This window comes from Anser cygnoides, chromosome 3 (genome assembly GCF_040182565.1).
Source record: "Anser cygnoides isolate HZ-2024a breed goose chromosome 3, Taihu_goose_T2T_genome, whole genome shotgun sequence".
Classification (NCBI taxonomy): Eukaryota; Metazoa; Chordata; class Aves; order Anseriformes; family Anatidae; genus Anser; species Anser cygnoides.
Genome location: NC_089875.1, coordinates 13,749,256 through 13,763,068, shown reverse-complemented (window position 1 = coordinate 13,763,068; position 13,813 = coordinate 13,749,256). Strand labels below are relative to the sequence as shown.

The 13,813-nt window shown below is 50.3% G+C and overlaps 1 protein-coding gene across 5 annotated transcripts in view; it reads left to right on the top strand.

The window, feature by feature from the left end:
• The window catches only part of SLC8A1 (solute carrier family 8 member A1), a 106,659-nt gene that overhangs the window by 76,240 nt on the left and 16,606 nt on the right, over positions 1-13,813 (top strand). For 3 of the 5 annotated variants that reach the window (XM_066995477.1, XM_048048338.2, XM_066995476.1), the window contains exon 3: positions 12,329-12,435. In XM_066995477.1, the coding sequence (XP_066851578.1) occupies positions 12,329-12,435 (107 nt within the window). Of the gene's footprint in view, positions 1-12,328; positions 12,436-12,730; positions 12,835-13,813 lie in introns of all 5 variants that reach the window. The other 2 variants (XM_013196171.3, XM_013196170.3) reach the window with 1 other exon arrangement.

Sequence of the window (13,813 nt, the reverse complement as noted above, 5' to 3'; positions counted from 1 at the left end):
TGTTAAATAAACAGCTAGAAACAACACGAATAAGCCTTTCACATAGCTCGCTTCCCAGCCTTGTTCCTCTTGTTTACCAGGGACTGTCTGGAGCCCAGTTTGTGGAATAGCCTGTCACACTGCAAATCAAAATGCCATCATGGTTGCTCGATATAGCAGCAAAATATGTTTCCCTGAGTATCAGATCTGGAAAGAAGGTCTATAAACACAATGAAAGCAAGAAAACAAATTCCCAAACCCTTGCCACAAAGAATAATTGCAAATATATATGAATGTATATTTTTAACTTGGCTTCTGTTCCTCTTTGGCTTGCAGATCCATAGCGCTGCTTCAGCCTGAAACACAGTGAGGCCATGTTTCCTCACTTCCAGGCAGCTTCACAGGGACGGCAGGGCCAAGACAAATAAATAAATAAGGGCTCGCAGAGTGAAATACTATATTTAATAAGGCTGACGAGTCCTCCTGAAACCCAGTTGTGAAAACTTTAAAAAGTGTCTGTTTCCTGTAGCTATCAACATGCTAGAAAAAGGGAAGCCCTGTGGGCCAGTCAAATATTTCCCAACGGCTCCAGTGAGTTTCGCAGCTGGTCTTGATTTGCCTGGATATTGCTAATTTTCCTAACACTCGTTACAGCCCTGGGATGGAAATCCTGTATCCCCTGAGATCGTCTGAAGGCAGGCAGGGCTGTAGCAGCCAGGCACTGCTGTGCCTGCATGGGCACTGCAATTCGGGCTAGGACCTCATCTGGATCAGCAGCCAAAGCCCTAAACTAAGGGGTGTGCTCACATCCAGCTTTGAGCATCCCCCTTTCCTTATGGAAAACCCCACTGAGCTTCTCCTTCTACTCCAGAGAAAATCACTATCTGAGAGAGCGGCAGACAGCAGTCAGGGAGCCGGCGCGAGCGCTCGGTGACAAAGAAGCCTTCCCCAAATTACTCATCCCGATTAGCTCTTGGCTTGAGGAAACGAGGCTGAGCTCATGAATAACAGAGTGAATAACAGAGGCCTAATAAAGGACAAAATTCATGGTGGATATAGCTCCATCACGTCAGCAAACAGGTTTCCGCTGCTTGCGGCATCACCCTCTCAATGCGAGCCAGCATCGAGGCTGCGGCAGCTTTGCCTGCGTGCCTCTGGGCTCTGTGTGTGTGTGTGCAAGTGCCTATTAAATATACATGGCCCTGCTATTTGTGGGGCACCATATGTGTACCAGGGACATAACCCGGCTGGCTGGAGATGGGGTTTGTTCTCGGCTGTGCTGGCAAGGCCCCTTGCACATCAGTTGTCGTCCACTTGGAATAAATACACCTTGGGCATTTCTGCTTTCAGGCTTTCTGGGAGCCTGGAAGCATGCTTTTCTGAAGCCTGTCTGCTAGGTTTTGGACATGAAGCTGTTTATTTGAGGCATAGAAATGGGAAATCTCTTCTTCACAATTCACCCTGGAATTTTCCTGCAAAGATCAGTGAAAGCAATCATTAACATGGGGCATCATTTACAGCTCTGTGCAAAATAATCCTCCAAGCTCTCCAGCAGCTATGAATTGGAAAACAATAAGGACGATTACTAAGGATTCTTTAAAAAAAAAAAAATTGTGTTCTTTGATACGTGCTGGGGCTGGAGACTGCAGGCACGTGGCCAGAAACCCCAGCCGTGCTTGGGCCCTGCTGCAATGATTGTGGTTAGGGCTTAAATTAACCTTAAACACCTAAATAGCTTTATAAAGGTGATCTCCACTGAGAAAATAGAGCTGCAGGTGTGTGTGGCTGTTAAAGGATCCCTACCTAGCTGTAACAAATAAACATGTACACGGTCAGTCTGGGATCCTGATATTCAGTCAAAAAGCAGGTATCAAGATGAGGTGGTGTGAATTGGTGTGAATGCAAGTGCCATCACCAGCACACCATCACTTCTGGTGCCAAAAGCAATTAGTGATAGCTTTGTTTCTCCTTGCCTTGGTCCCAGGCTTTGCACTGGGAGGACTCTGGGCAGCCACCCCCTTGGCCTCCCTCCTGCCCTCCTTCCACCCAACAGCTTCCAAACCATCCCTGTGGTTCCCAGCTGGCCCAGGCTTGGTAGATGCTCCCAAGGACACTCCTTAGGGATGTTTCTGCCTTAAATGCCTCAAGGTCTTCTTCTTTTAAATTGACCAGGTGTTCCCTGGGGCCCTCCCAAAGGCAGCAGGTTCCTTCTGTAGCACCACTCCACCTGCAACCACCCAGCATGATGAGCCCTCTTCTGCCAGGGGCAGGTTGGAGCATGGTCCTACTCCTGGCTTTCACAGAGTTGAGCTTAGGATCAGGACAGACAAAAAAAAAAAAAAAAAAAAAAGAGTTAGAAAAGGAGGGCTGGTCACGGTCAGAGCTCCTCAGCAGCATCCAGGCACAGGGAAAGCCCTGCTGAGGGCACAGCGTCTGCAACGTCAGGTTGGCACCGGGAGAGGATGGAGTGTTTCCAGAGCATATGAAATCTTCCAAGACCTTGAGCTGCCAGTTCGAAGGAGCCTACGCATTTTGCAAGTTTTTTGAGTCTTAGAACTTGGTCTAATTTAAGCAAATTTTTATGGGATTGGCACATCCTAAGCGCTGGAGAGATCCTTCTGCTAAGTTTCATTCTCTGCAGCAAAGCATAAGGAAGAGAGAATTACTCAGCATGGTGTTTGGGGAAAAAAAAATAAGAATCATGGGCAAAGCAGCATACTTTTTCCCTAAACCGAGTCTTTGGCGGATGAACCACTAAGCCAGATGGTGGGGGCTTCTTGTAACTCTCTCAGCAGTGGCCACCCCACATGGAAAGTTTCCATCTCAATAGCTAAAGCCTGGCAAAGTTTCCGTGGAAAGTCCTGGGCAAGTTTAGCGACAGGCGCTTTGACATGCTCCGCCTTTAATTCAAAGCCCTGAGGGCATCAGTAATCCAGATGAGCACGTGTAAGATACACGGATCAGCTGGAGAAACAGCATCTGGGAACTGTTCCCTTCCTGATGTCTGAGGCAGGGGATCACAGCGGGATGGAAACCAGCTCCTGGGCACTGGTGTTTGTGTGGGAATCGCCGCTCCCACGTAATGTCGGCAGTTTCCAGCTGGAGCTGGGGTGTGCGATGTGGGGCTTGGAGGAGCCCTGCCTTCGCACAAAGCGTGGTGGGCCTTTGGTTGTCACAGGAGCAAATCCAGCACGTGTGCCTCCACAGGGCTCTGCAGTAGGGTTTTACATCCAGCATTTTATACATCCGTCAGCTCTCTGGGCATATAGATGGGGACTGGAGGTGGAGAGATGGCCATGAAGGGGAGTCTTTTTAGCACCAGATACGGCTGGATTTAACCTGCTCCCACAGTGAGGCCTCCTCCGAGGGCCTCAACAAACAGGTCTCAGCTAATGGCACCGAATGATGCCTCCTGCTGCCACGATTGCTCTAAACGGCCCTGACACACAGCTGAGGCCTCTGTGGGCAAGGACTTTTCTGTATCGCCATTTTTAGATGTTCCTTGCCTCTTTCACACATGCTGAAATGTGGACTTTTCCCCCCAGCAAGAGCCGCTGGCCGAGGTCAGGCCCGTCGCAGCGTGCAGCAGCAAGCTGTCACAGAGCACTCAAGTGCTTCCCCACGCTCACGTTCCTCTCGGCCACTCCGTTCCTCTTATTTTAGCTTTGTTTAAACAATCTCCTTGGTAACAGGAGGGAGAAGCAGAATTTTTTCGTCCTCCTCCCGGGGCTGGTTTCCTGCCTATCTCAGCACCGGGAGGAAGCACGAAAGCTCTCCTGAACAAACGTCCTCATTAGCAAACACATGTTTGCATCTGTGCTCCCACCGCAGGTTTTAACCCTGTGTATCTTTGGGGATTTCAGGAGACCCCGGTGTCTCTTTCAAAGTGTTTCTGTACCCAGAGTTTTGGTGTAGAGGGCTGTATTTCACAATTTAATTTATCTGGCAGCAAATCAACAGCGTGTCGGTCAGTGAGTGGTAAGTGAAATTGTCCACATGCCCCCGACCTCGAGTCCAAGAAGACCGTGAGTGTCCTCTGCTCGAAGCGATGGCGTTGCACGGCACCAGGGTGTAGCTCACCGGCTGGGTTCTGGTCTTAAGAAATGAGTATCCCTGATGCTTTGAGCCTGCACAACAGCAGCATCCCGTATGCTTCATGTTTTTTATAGCCAGGTAGCACCCTGGTGCTGGTCCAGCACAGGTGACTTGCCCGAGTGAGGCTGGAGCAGGGGGGCACTCTGCAGCCAGCCACTTAAATTGCTAAAATGTGAGCATTGCGCTGGAACATCCCTTGACAGATGATTACTTACAACTTCTCCTAAGAAAAGTTCAATGTGACACTTAGTGACAAGCTAATAAAAGATCAAAAGGCTCTTCCGTAGCTTAGGAGCCTATTAGCATCTGCAGGGCCCCAGCAGGGAGAGGAGGCAGGGTGTGTGCTCTGTGCTGCATTTGCAGATACAGATCACATCTGCACACACGTGCACACACAACTGGTCAAGGCAGATGTTGTTTTGCTCGGCACTTTTACTGCAGTTTTGCATGTGTGTGCACACGCACATGTGTTTTGCTAAGTTTGAAACATTGTCAAGAGCAGCAGAGCATGCCAGTGTGAGCAGCACAGCAGAAAACATTTCGGCTACAGGGACTTTCCAAGGCTCGAAGCCAGTCACTTGATCCCTAGACAAAAGACGATAAAAGTAGTGATGGTGAAGTGCTTTTTTTCTGTGGAGGCTCTGATCCTACATTTGAGTCTCCATTCCAAGATTCTGGGGGAGTGTCTCAACCTCCCATCTTGAAAAGAAGGGGCTGATTTTTGGGGCTGGCCACCAGATGCATCTCTCTGACTCAGTGCGGAGGTAAAATGAGGCTGGACACTGCTCCTGAAAGGCAGCTTGCACATTCAGTATGGATGTTTTTCCTCCGAATTTCTGCAGCGTGCCCTCTGCTGTCACTGAGCATCCCTGCGTCCTCCTGGCACACTTCCCATATAGAGGGAAGGGCAGGGAGCAGTCAAGACCCCCTATTGTAGCATCTTCCCAAACAACAAGGGAGAGCCTCCCTTGATCTGAAACCCATGCTGGGAGAGATTGAAATATGCCTTCCTTTGGAGGCATGGGAGCAGCTGATGCCATGGCACAGCAGACGTATCCCAGGCTTCCTTCAATCCTGATTCCTGATGCTGAAGCCACACTGCTAGGTTTCACATGCTGCCCTCTGTTTTGTCTACTCAGCTTAAACTCAGCAAAGTTTGCTAAATAATTTACAAGGCTGCAGAAACGTCCCCTCTGCTGGCAGTTGCTTATTGAAATTCATTTTGGGAAGTGCCAAAGCCGTTTCAATACGAGTGATGTGTTCTGTTTGAGGAGCATTGTCATGGCAACTATGTCAGGTGCACACAGAGAAGGGCAACTCGTACTTATTGGAAAGGTTGGAGCAATTATTCTCATAAAAGGGAACCTGTCTGTGAAGAAAAGCCATGTGCGTATTTGGGTGCACGGAGAAGTGGGAAGCAATTGTATGAGTTTCCAGTTGTTTTCCCTTGGGGAAGATGTGTATGAGAACAACCAAGTAGATGGGCAGAGGAAGAGCAGAAATACCGGATTTTGGCTCCAGACTCTGCAGCTTCTTAGTAATGGCATTTGCAATGGTTTATATGCAGGAAGAGTCTTAGGCTGGGAAGAGTCCCGGGCACTAAACCCCTTGCTTGCAGCACAGGCTGAATTTTCTGGGACTAACGGCAGTTTTGTGTGAAGCCATGGGATGAGTTATTTCTATTCTGTCAGCTTTCCCAGGCGCCTTAAGCAATTGCTGCCGGGGTGGTTTTGATCAAATTCACATCAAATGTGTTTTCCTTCCTAGTCGTTGCTTGCATTGCACTGTTTATGCATGTTGTCCTTGGAGATCCAGACACTGATCTAGACTTAGTGACTCCTGTTTGATCCCCCCATGATCCTGCCTTCAGCAGGCACTCGGTAAGCTTTAAGTGGTGGGTCACCACACCTGGATGTGCAGGGCAATGGGACTGGGAGAGAACAGCAAACACTCGTTTGTCCTGGTGTTACTGTATCCAGAGCCAAGGGACGGTCACACCTTCAGCTGTCCTGGCATGGGGAAACCTTTAAGTATGACCAAGGGCTCAGGTCCTGTTTTGGGGCACCTCGAGAGAATGTCATGCATTTTTGGCCAGCCAGCCCCTTGTGCAATGTGACGTTGGCAGATGAGTGAAGGCATGTATTAGCCGGAGTGCAAAATTCACATGCAGATCAGAGCAAACATCAGGGATTCCCCAGAAAAGCAGAATCTCTGGTCTGACAAATCCTGCCCAACACAGCCTTCCTAAGAAGAGCGTCAAGCAGAATTCAGTCTAGCATGTGAAATATCTTACCTGGTGATTGTTGCTCCTGAAAAGTCTTTTCTGAGGCACTGAGCATCAGCTGTGCCTGTCATCTCCCAGCTATTCGAGCAGCAACAGCCCTCAGTCCTGCTGCCTCTGCAAACCACCACACACATCTTGCTTCTCCACAAGGCCAAGGAGGAGCGTGGTGGATAGACGAGGCTTTTCCAGGGCTCTCCTGGTAGCGATGCTCTGAAGCAAGACAAAGTTATGTATTTGAGCCGTGTGTTGTCATTTAAACTTAATGCATCCTGAGGCCAGAGGAGCAGTTGTTTCATGCTGCCACGGAGATGACAGCATGGCCCTGTGCTCTTACAAAGATTGATTCAGCAAGACTGATCTCTCTGAGAAAGAAGGAGAGGGCAACCAAGAAAATAAAAGCAGCCAAGTTAATTTTGGCTCCAGTGGTGGAGAGAGAAGGACAATTTCCCCTCCCTTCCCAGTTTGCACTGCCCAGGCTGGTGTGCTCCCTGTTTTGGCAGGCACTGGGCTGTGCAGCCCCATTCAGATATGGGCTGCTGGGCCAGCAAACTGAGCTGCCGCATCAAATCTGCTTACATTTACCCTTCCAAAAGCGTGTGTCAGGCTTAGCTTCAGGCAGGTTTTCCTTTGCCCTCCATGTCATGTTGGCAGCATGCTTTAGGCAAAATTTTCATCAAGCACAGACATTTAACGTCAGCAAGCCTGGGATCTGCAAACGGTCCTTTATGGGTGACTCATGGGGCATCTTACAAACATGGGACCCCATCAGCACAGGGTTAAGGATGGCCAACACCACTGTCTCTCCTCGTGCTCCCATTTCCGTTTGACCATCATGTTCAGTCCATGGAGTCAGTAGTTCCAATTTATTCTCTATGGTGGATTAATTAACCAACCGCAAGGAAGTACATGTCACGCTGATAACCACCTGCAAACTTTGCACACTGGAGCTCCTATATTCAATAGTCAAGCCTGTACCAAGCCAGGAACCCTTTCTGGTTCCCACAGCTCAGCCATTCAGTGTCTGTCCCCAGCATCTGCAGTAGAGCAATGGCATCATCGATACTCCAAGGTGCTTTTTGCACCACCTGGACAGGGGCAGCCATAGGGAGAAGGATCGGGCTGGTCCATTGACTCCCAATAGTGGAGCTGCAGGGACAGCCCCTGCCTCCAGCTCTGATCATACCCCAGCTCATACTCAAAACCACTGAGAATGCTTCAGAAAAAAATAAATAAATAAATAAAAATCCCATTTGACATGCAGGAGCTGAAATACCCCATGTGTGTGCTCTGTGAGTTGCCAGGGGGCAGAGGGCTCAGGGAATCTCACCCACCCCCTCCCAGCATTTGTTTTTGCAAGAACCCTAGGGTCTGTCCCTTGGGAGGTGAGGGCCACCATGCTGCTGGGACACCAAGCTGCTGAGCCTCCGCATGCCCACAGCACGTCATGTTTCTGAGCCTTTGCTGGTGGTGGAGGTTTGGTCTTCCCTTCTGCTTGTGCTTGGGGGTGTTGGGATGGCTCCCCCTGTCTTTTATTGGATTTTAACGGTTATGCATCTGGAGGAGAGGCTGAACCTGATCTCTCTGAGTCGCAGGATCACCCAGAAGACATTTTATGGACTTCATACAGCCTGAACCGCTGGCTGGGAGCTGGCAGGGAAATGAGACCCCCCAGAGGGGACGTCTCCAGCCTGTTGGCATGAGTGGAGCCAAGATTGAGCCCCCTGACCATTGTGTCTTTCCACACAGGCCCATTGCCTGCTACAGCTGCCGTCCCCATACCCTTGGCTGGTAAAGACCTCCAGAGAGCGTGAGGGAGAAGCAGAAATCTTAATGAACCCTCTCCTCTCTCAGAACCCATTGTTTAACACATAAAACGGTGCGTGACAAGGTCGTTTGCACAATCTGGCCTATGTTTGTGCATTTTCTGTCCCCGAGGAGGGAGCGACCCTGTGCTGGAAGGGCAGGCATCGCGTTGCCCTCCCGCGCATCCCCCTGCCAGGCGCACATCACCTGCAGCCGGGATGAGGGCTCCCACCACTGTCACCTCCTTGCTATCAGGTGCAATTTTCTTGTCAACTGGTCTAAGAAAAACCTCATCTCCTCCTTTTCCTTCCCAGCAACAAGACAACTTCCCTCCTCGAGTAGCTGTCAGAAATTTGAGCAATGAAGCTGCTAAGTGCATAAAAGCACTCCCCGGTGCCCGGGTCTTAAGAGCTGCGTGCTGCAGAGACAGGCACAGGAGCAGCTAGTGTTTTTTTTGCGTCTCTAACAGCAGGAACAGGGCCTTGAGTCCCCACAGCCTCTGGGGAGACAAGAGCTCCCAAAGGAGGTGAGGACAGGTATGGAGATGAAGAGCCAAGCCTGGAGAAGGTGGAGATGGGAGGAGAAAGAGCCGCTTGCTCTTGGCAGCTGTCTCCAGCCATTCCCTGGGATTCACTCCCAACACCTTCTTGTGGCTTAGGTTCACTTGGCCTTGGCCACTGGCTCTGGAGGTGCCCAGTTCTGGTGTCCCCAGCCCCATGGTCATCTCTCATGGTGGGCTTTAACTGGGGCTAATTAAGTGACTGGCTGACAAGCAGATGTATGAGAAATCAATGTGGCAGCTTTCTGCAGGAGTCTGGAATGGGCAGCACCAGCACATGTGCTTCTGAAATGTCATCTCCAGAACATGCATCCCTCCTGGTTATTCTCTGGCTGCAGTCGCTGACCCACCAGCATGGGAAGTGCTTGGTTGTAGGGGGGGGTCAGGATTTAGGACATCACAGGACTTAGGCAACATGACTCCTCTCCCAGCTGTCTGCACTGGATATTGTAATTATGAATCTGGAGTTGAAAGTCCTCTGTGCTACACACTTAGCTCTCCTGGGTGATCAGTGGAAGTTGGTTAGGTGACAAGCTGCATAAGAGCATTATTCCCTGCATTGATTTAGGAATAAGTGTCTGTCTGTCCCGGCAGTAAGAGCATGCTATGGGCAACCTACTTACTGACTGCTGTAGCAGTATGTTTTTGTGTGTTTAGAGATGTTCATTTTCGTGGCCCACTGGGCACACCTTCACTAGCTGCATGCAGTACTTGGTTATTTCAGCTCCAGCTCCTGCGTGATCTGGGCACGGTGACGTTGTGCAGCGATGAAAACCATCTTTCACAAAATGTCTGGGTAGGTTGTCACCAGTCACTCCTGGTGCTGCCTGAGCCCACAAGAGAGCAAAGGCTGGCAGAGGTGTCTCTTGCCCTTCCCAGGGTTGTGTCCAGAAAGTGTGGGTGGGCAGGCATGCTTGTACCAGGTACACATCACCCCACGAGACCAGCTATTTGCTGCCCGTGACACCGAGCTGGTCGTTAGCAAGCACGTTGCTCTCCCTGGCACCTGGGATACTGCAAATGCCAGAAGTTTACCCAAGCTCAGAGTGAAATGCGAGAAACCTGCAGAGCATGGCTAAATACATAGAAACCTGGGCTGGCTGGAAACCCTGAGACGCAGATATCTGGGGGCTGGGAGAGAGTTGGTTAGAAATATTGTCTGTATGCCTGTCCTGCTCGCACATCCTCCTACAGGCAGGTGCTCTTGGCAGTGGTCAGAGGAGACTGTGCCTGGTGCCCCTTGGGTCCCCTCAGGCACAGTGGCTGTTCCCTCACTGTGCCATCCTTGGAGCATCACTCACCGAAGGGATTTCTCCATAGGTTTTAGAAGCCAAAGGTTGTGTGAGGATGCTCTGCAGAAAGATCTTTACACTCTGAGTGAAATGGCATAGTTCGAAATGAAAACTATAACCCCATTGAAGATTGTGGGGCTTGGAGCAAGGGCAGGAATTTGTACGCCATGTTCAGGAAGAGCCCCTTCTTTCCCTTGCTGCTGGGTGTCGGCGAGAGGAAAAGAGCTGGAGCTGCAATTCTGCAAGAGTTGTTTTATTCTTTGATTGCTGGTACATGGAAATGAGCTGAAACTCATTCCCTCAGCGATTGCCTTGGCTACGGACTCGGGGACGAGCAGTTTCTGGTACAGAAATGCAGACAGTTGGCTGGTTTTTCCTTGGAAACACTTTGCCCAACTTTTTGTCAGTGTGAGCACGGGGGGGGGGGGGGGCGCCTGGAGCCAGGTGGTTCCCATGGGTGGTTGGCAGCGCTGAGTGGAGTCACCAAGCACATTCCCCCAGTATTTCATCCACCCTGCCTGGACACAGGCAGGAGGAGAGTCCACGCACTGAATGTCCCTGACACATTGTGGCACCAGCTGGGCTGATGCCAGCGCTTTCTTTTACCAGCAAGAACGCATTGCTGCTCAGAGCAATTGCCCCATACAACTAAATTAGAGCACAAAGCTGGGTAAGGCAATAGTTCGTCTCCTGCTAAGGACCCCAGACCTAAGCTGGTTGTTGAGAAAGTCTTGCTGTGCGGTGGTGGGGGATTCAGGGTGCTCTGCAGGACCCAGCAGGCAAAAGGCAGTGCAGTGGAGATCAGGCGTGCTCTAAGAATAAGCTGTGTTATTTCCACGTGCTTGTTTCTCAGACAGATGTGGTCTCCAACACCATCAGAAGGAAATCCTTTCCTCTGGGATTGCAGCATCATCCCAGGGACACATTTGCCTCAGCAATTTTCGCTGATTGGAAATTCATCTGGGGAGCAGACTTGCTGTTTTTTCCTCCCACCCTTTGTCCCAGCAGCCTTGTTACAGCAAAAAACAGCAGTGCTCATGTCTAGCCAACACAGAGCACTCGCTCGCACCCTGGGAAGACCACCTGGAAAGCTGCATTGCAGCAGCACCTGCTGGCAGTGGCTCTTTCAGTCCTGAGGCCCCATTGTTCTGGTCCTGTTTGTGTTGAGTCTAAGCATCAGGAGCTGCTTTTTTATTTTATGGGCACCCAGGGTTCTTGTTGTAAGAGAGGATTATTGTGCGGAGCTTAGAAATGCCGCACACAGGAAGCCAGAGCACTCCCATAGGCAGTTTACGTCTTGATTCCTCTGCTGCCCTCAGTATTGCTGAACGCAGCTTTTTAAATTAATTTTCCTGAGAAGGGCTTTTTTTTCATACGTGGAGGGGATGTGCAGGATACAATTTAATGGGATTTGTCAGGAAAATTATTGATTTGGTTAGTAATATTTTTGAAATCGTGCCATTCTGTTAATACTGTTGGGTCCTCTGATAGCTTGGCTGTGAGCATTTTTGCATCCTTCATTAGTTTTTTAATACACAATAATTTCACTTAACTCGTCAATGCAAAGCAAGATCGGCTGCGTGCTCTGTACCCATTTTTCCTACGTACAAAACCGTTGCAGCAATAATTACCAACAGAAGAAATTATTACAGATATTCATTATACAATACAATTACACCGAGCTGTGCTGTATTGTTACACTCTTCACAGCCATCGCTCGCTCTTGAGTAAACGGTTTCATTATAAGCATGAAGGGCAAACTTAATACACTTCTGACTCATAGCGAACGGCACAAGAAATCATCCTGGCTGTTCCTCCGAGTGCTTGGCGGCGTTTGCTCCGAATGAGAGTAAAATGTCGTCTCTGCTGCCAAATACTTGTCGGTGCACAGAGGGGCTCTGCCACGCAGCACGCAGAGGAGCCGGGGATGGGACCACAGCATCCCTTGCCAGTCGGAGCCTGCGAAGCCCAAAGGGAGCAGCCGACGGTCGTGTTGTGCGTGGATGTGTGGTGTCGGGATGAGGCAGAGCCCCCTGCAGGGGCTGGTTTAAGTGGGAGCAAGTCGTTGAGGGGCTGCGTTGCACCCTGGGTTTTGGGAGGCACCCTGACCCCACGGTCCGTGCTCGTTCTCTCGGCCTCTCGGCTCCTGCCCTTTGCTTTCGGCTGTGCTGCCCCTCCGGCTGTGCTACCAAACCCACTGTTTTCTCTCCGCAGCCACCTTCTCCTGGCATTTCCACCCTCCTCCTCCTCTCCCTGTCTCCCTCCTCCCTCTTCCCCCCTTACTCTTGAATCTCTATTTCTTCTTCTCTGTTCCAGCAAAACGATATCAATCAAGGTGATAGATGATGAGGAGTATGAGAAAAACAAGACCTTCTACCTAGAGATCGGGGAGCCCCGGCTGGTGGAGATGAGTGAGAAGAAAGGTGGGGGACGTGCTCCGGGGCTGAGCCCAGCCTGTGTGTCCCTGTCTGGCTCACTCATGCCTGGCACCTGCAACACCGAGCTCACATCCCAAGCGCCTGCAGGAAAGGGCAGGAGCAGGGGCCCCCCGAAGCCCCCAGGCCTGCCGGTGGGGATGCTCCTGCCCTTCCCCGTCCGCCACAGGGTGATGTGCAGCCGCTTCCCTCCCTCCCCGACCATCTCGGCACCACGTCGGACGTGAACTGCATGCGCGTGCGATGCCAATCATGTGTTTGCCTTTGTCTTGTGTTCCCACAGGAAATTCATTACCCTTAGAATACTTGACCGTGAGGAGTATGAGAAAGAGTGCAGTTTCTTCCTTGTGCTTGGGGACCCGGTGTGGCTACGACGAGGAGTGAAAGGTGTGAGAGTAACACCAGACCAGCTCTCGAGACGCTGCCGTCCGCTTTTCTCTGTGTCTCCCTACTCTCACACTCCTTTCTCCTCGCGCTCTGGCTCCCGGCCGTTTTGCCCTCCCTCCTTCGAAGCTTGGCCCCTTGCAGCTTTTTGCTCTGTTTTTCTTTTCTCTTTTGTTTCGGGGGGACCCTGTCTCACTCACGAGGCCCCCCCTGGAGGACCCAGGCAGGGAATGATGAGCATCGCCAGCCCCTAGGAATATTTTCAGCACACCTGCCTGCCACACCGCAGCCGCAGCTTCATTCAATCTCATAGAAAATTCAGTCTCCAGAAGCAAGCGACACTGCATCATTTTTATCAGAAGATAAAATAGCCTCTGCTTGAAGTAAAATGCCTGGCCAGAGCAGTAATTTTAGCCTTTCTTATGCTGGCACTAGGATCTGGAAATAGCTGAGAATCACGGCACAAGCAGGTAATGCCGTAAGATGCAATCAATCCAGGCGAAATCAGGTTACACTCAAATAAAGTTTCATGGCTCTGCACTGGATAATAGCTTCTCATAGGAATAATAAAAACAATTTCCTCTTTCATCACATAAAATAAAAACATTTCTAAACTAACTGCAAGCCTTCCCAAAAAGACACGGCTCACTTAGTTTTCCAAGATTTTTTTTCTTTTCCCCAGGAAATTAACTAAAAATTAATGGCAACAGCTAATCCTGTGCCCTATTGGTGGCCGAGCAAGAAGCAGTTTTAAAGCTACTTAAGATAATTAGTTGCCCTACAACGACCCCTTATTAAAGCCTTTGTAACAAATTGGTAGCAGCATTGTTCTGGCTTTCTCATTTCTGGGACAAAAGCTCTGCTTTCAGCAGACATGGGGCTGGCACATACTACTTGTTCAGGGCAGAGAGGGTCCCCAGCAGTCCCCATGCTGACCAGGGAGGTGCCACTATATTTCAGCCTCAAATCATATCCACCAGCA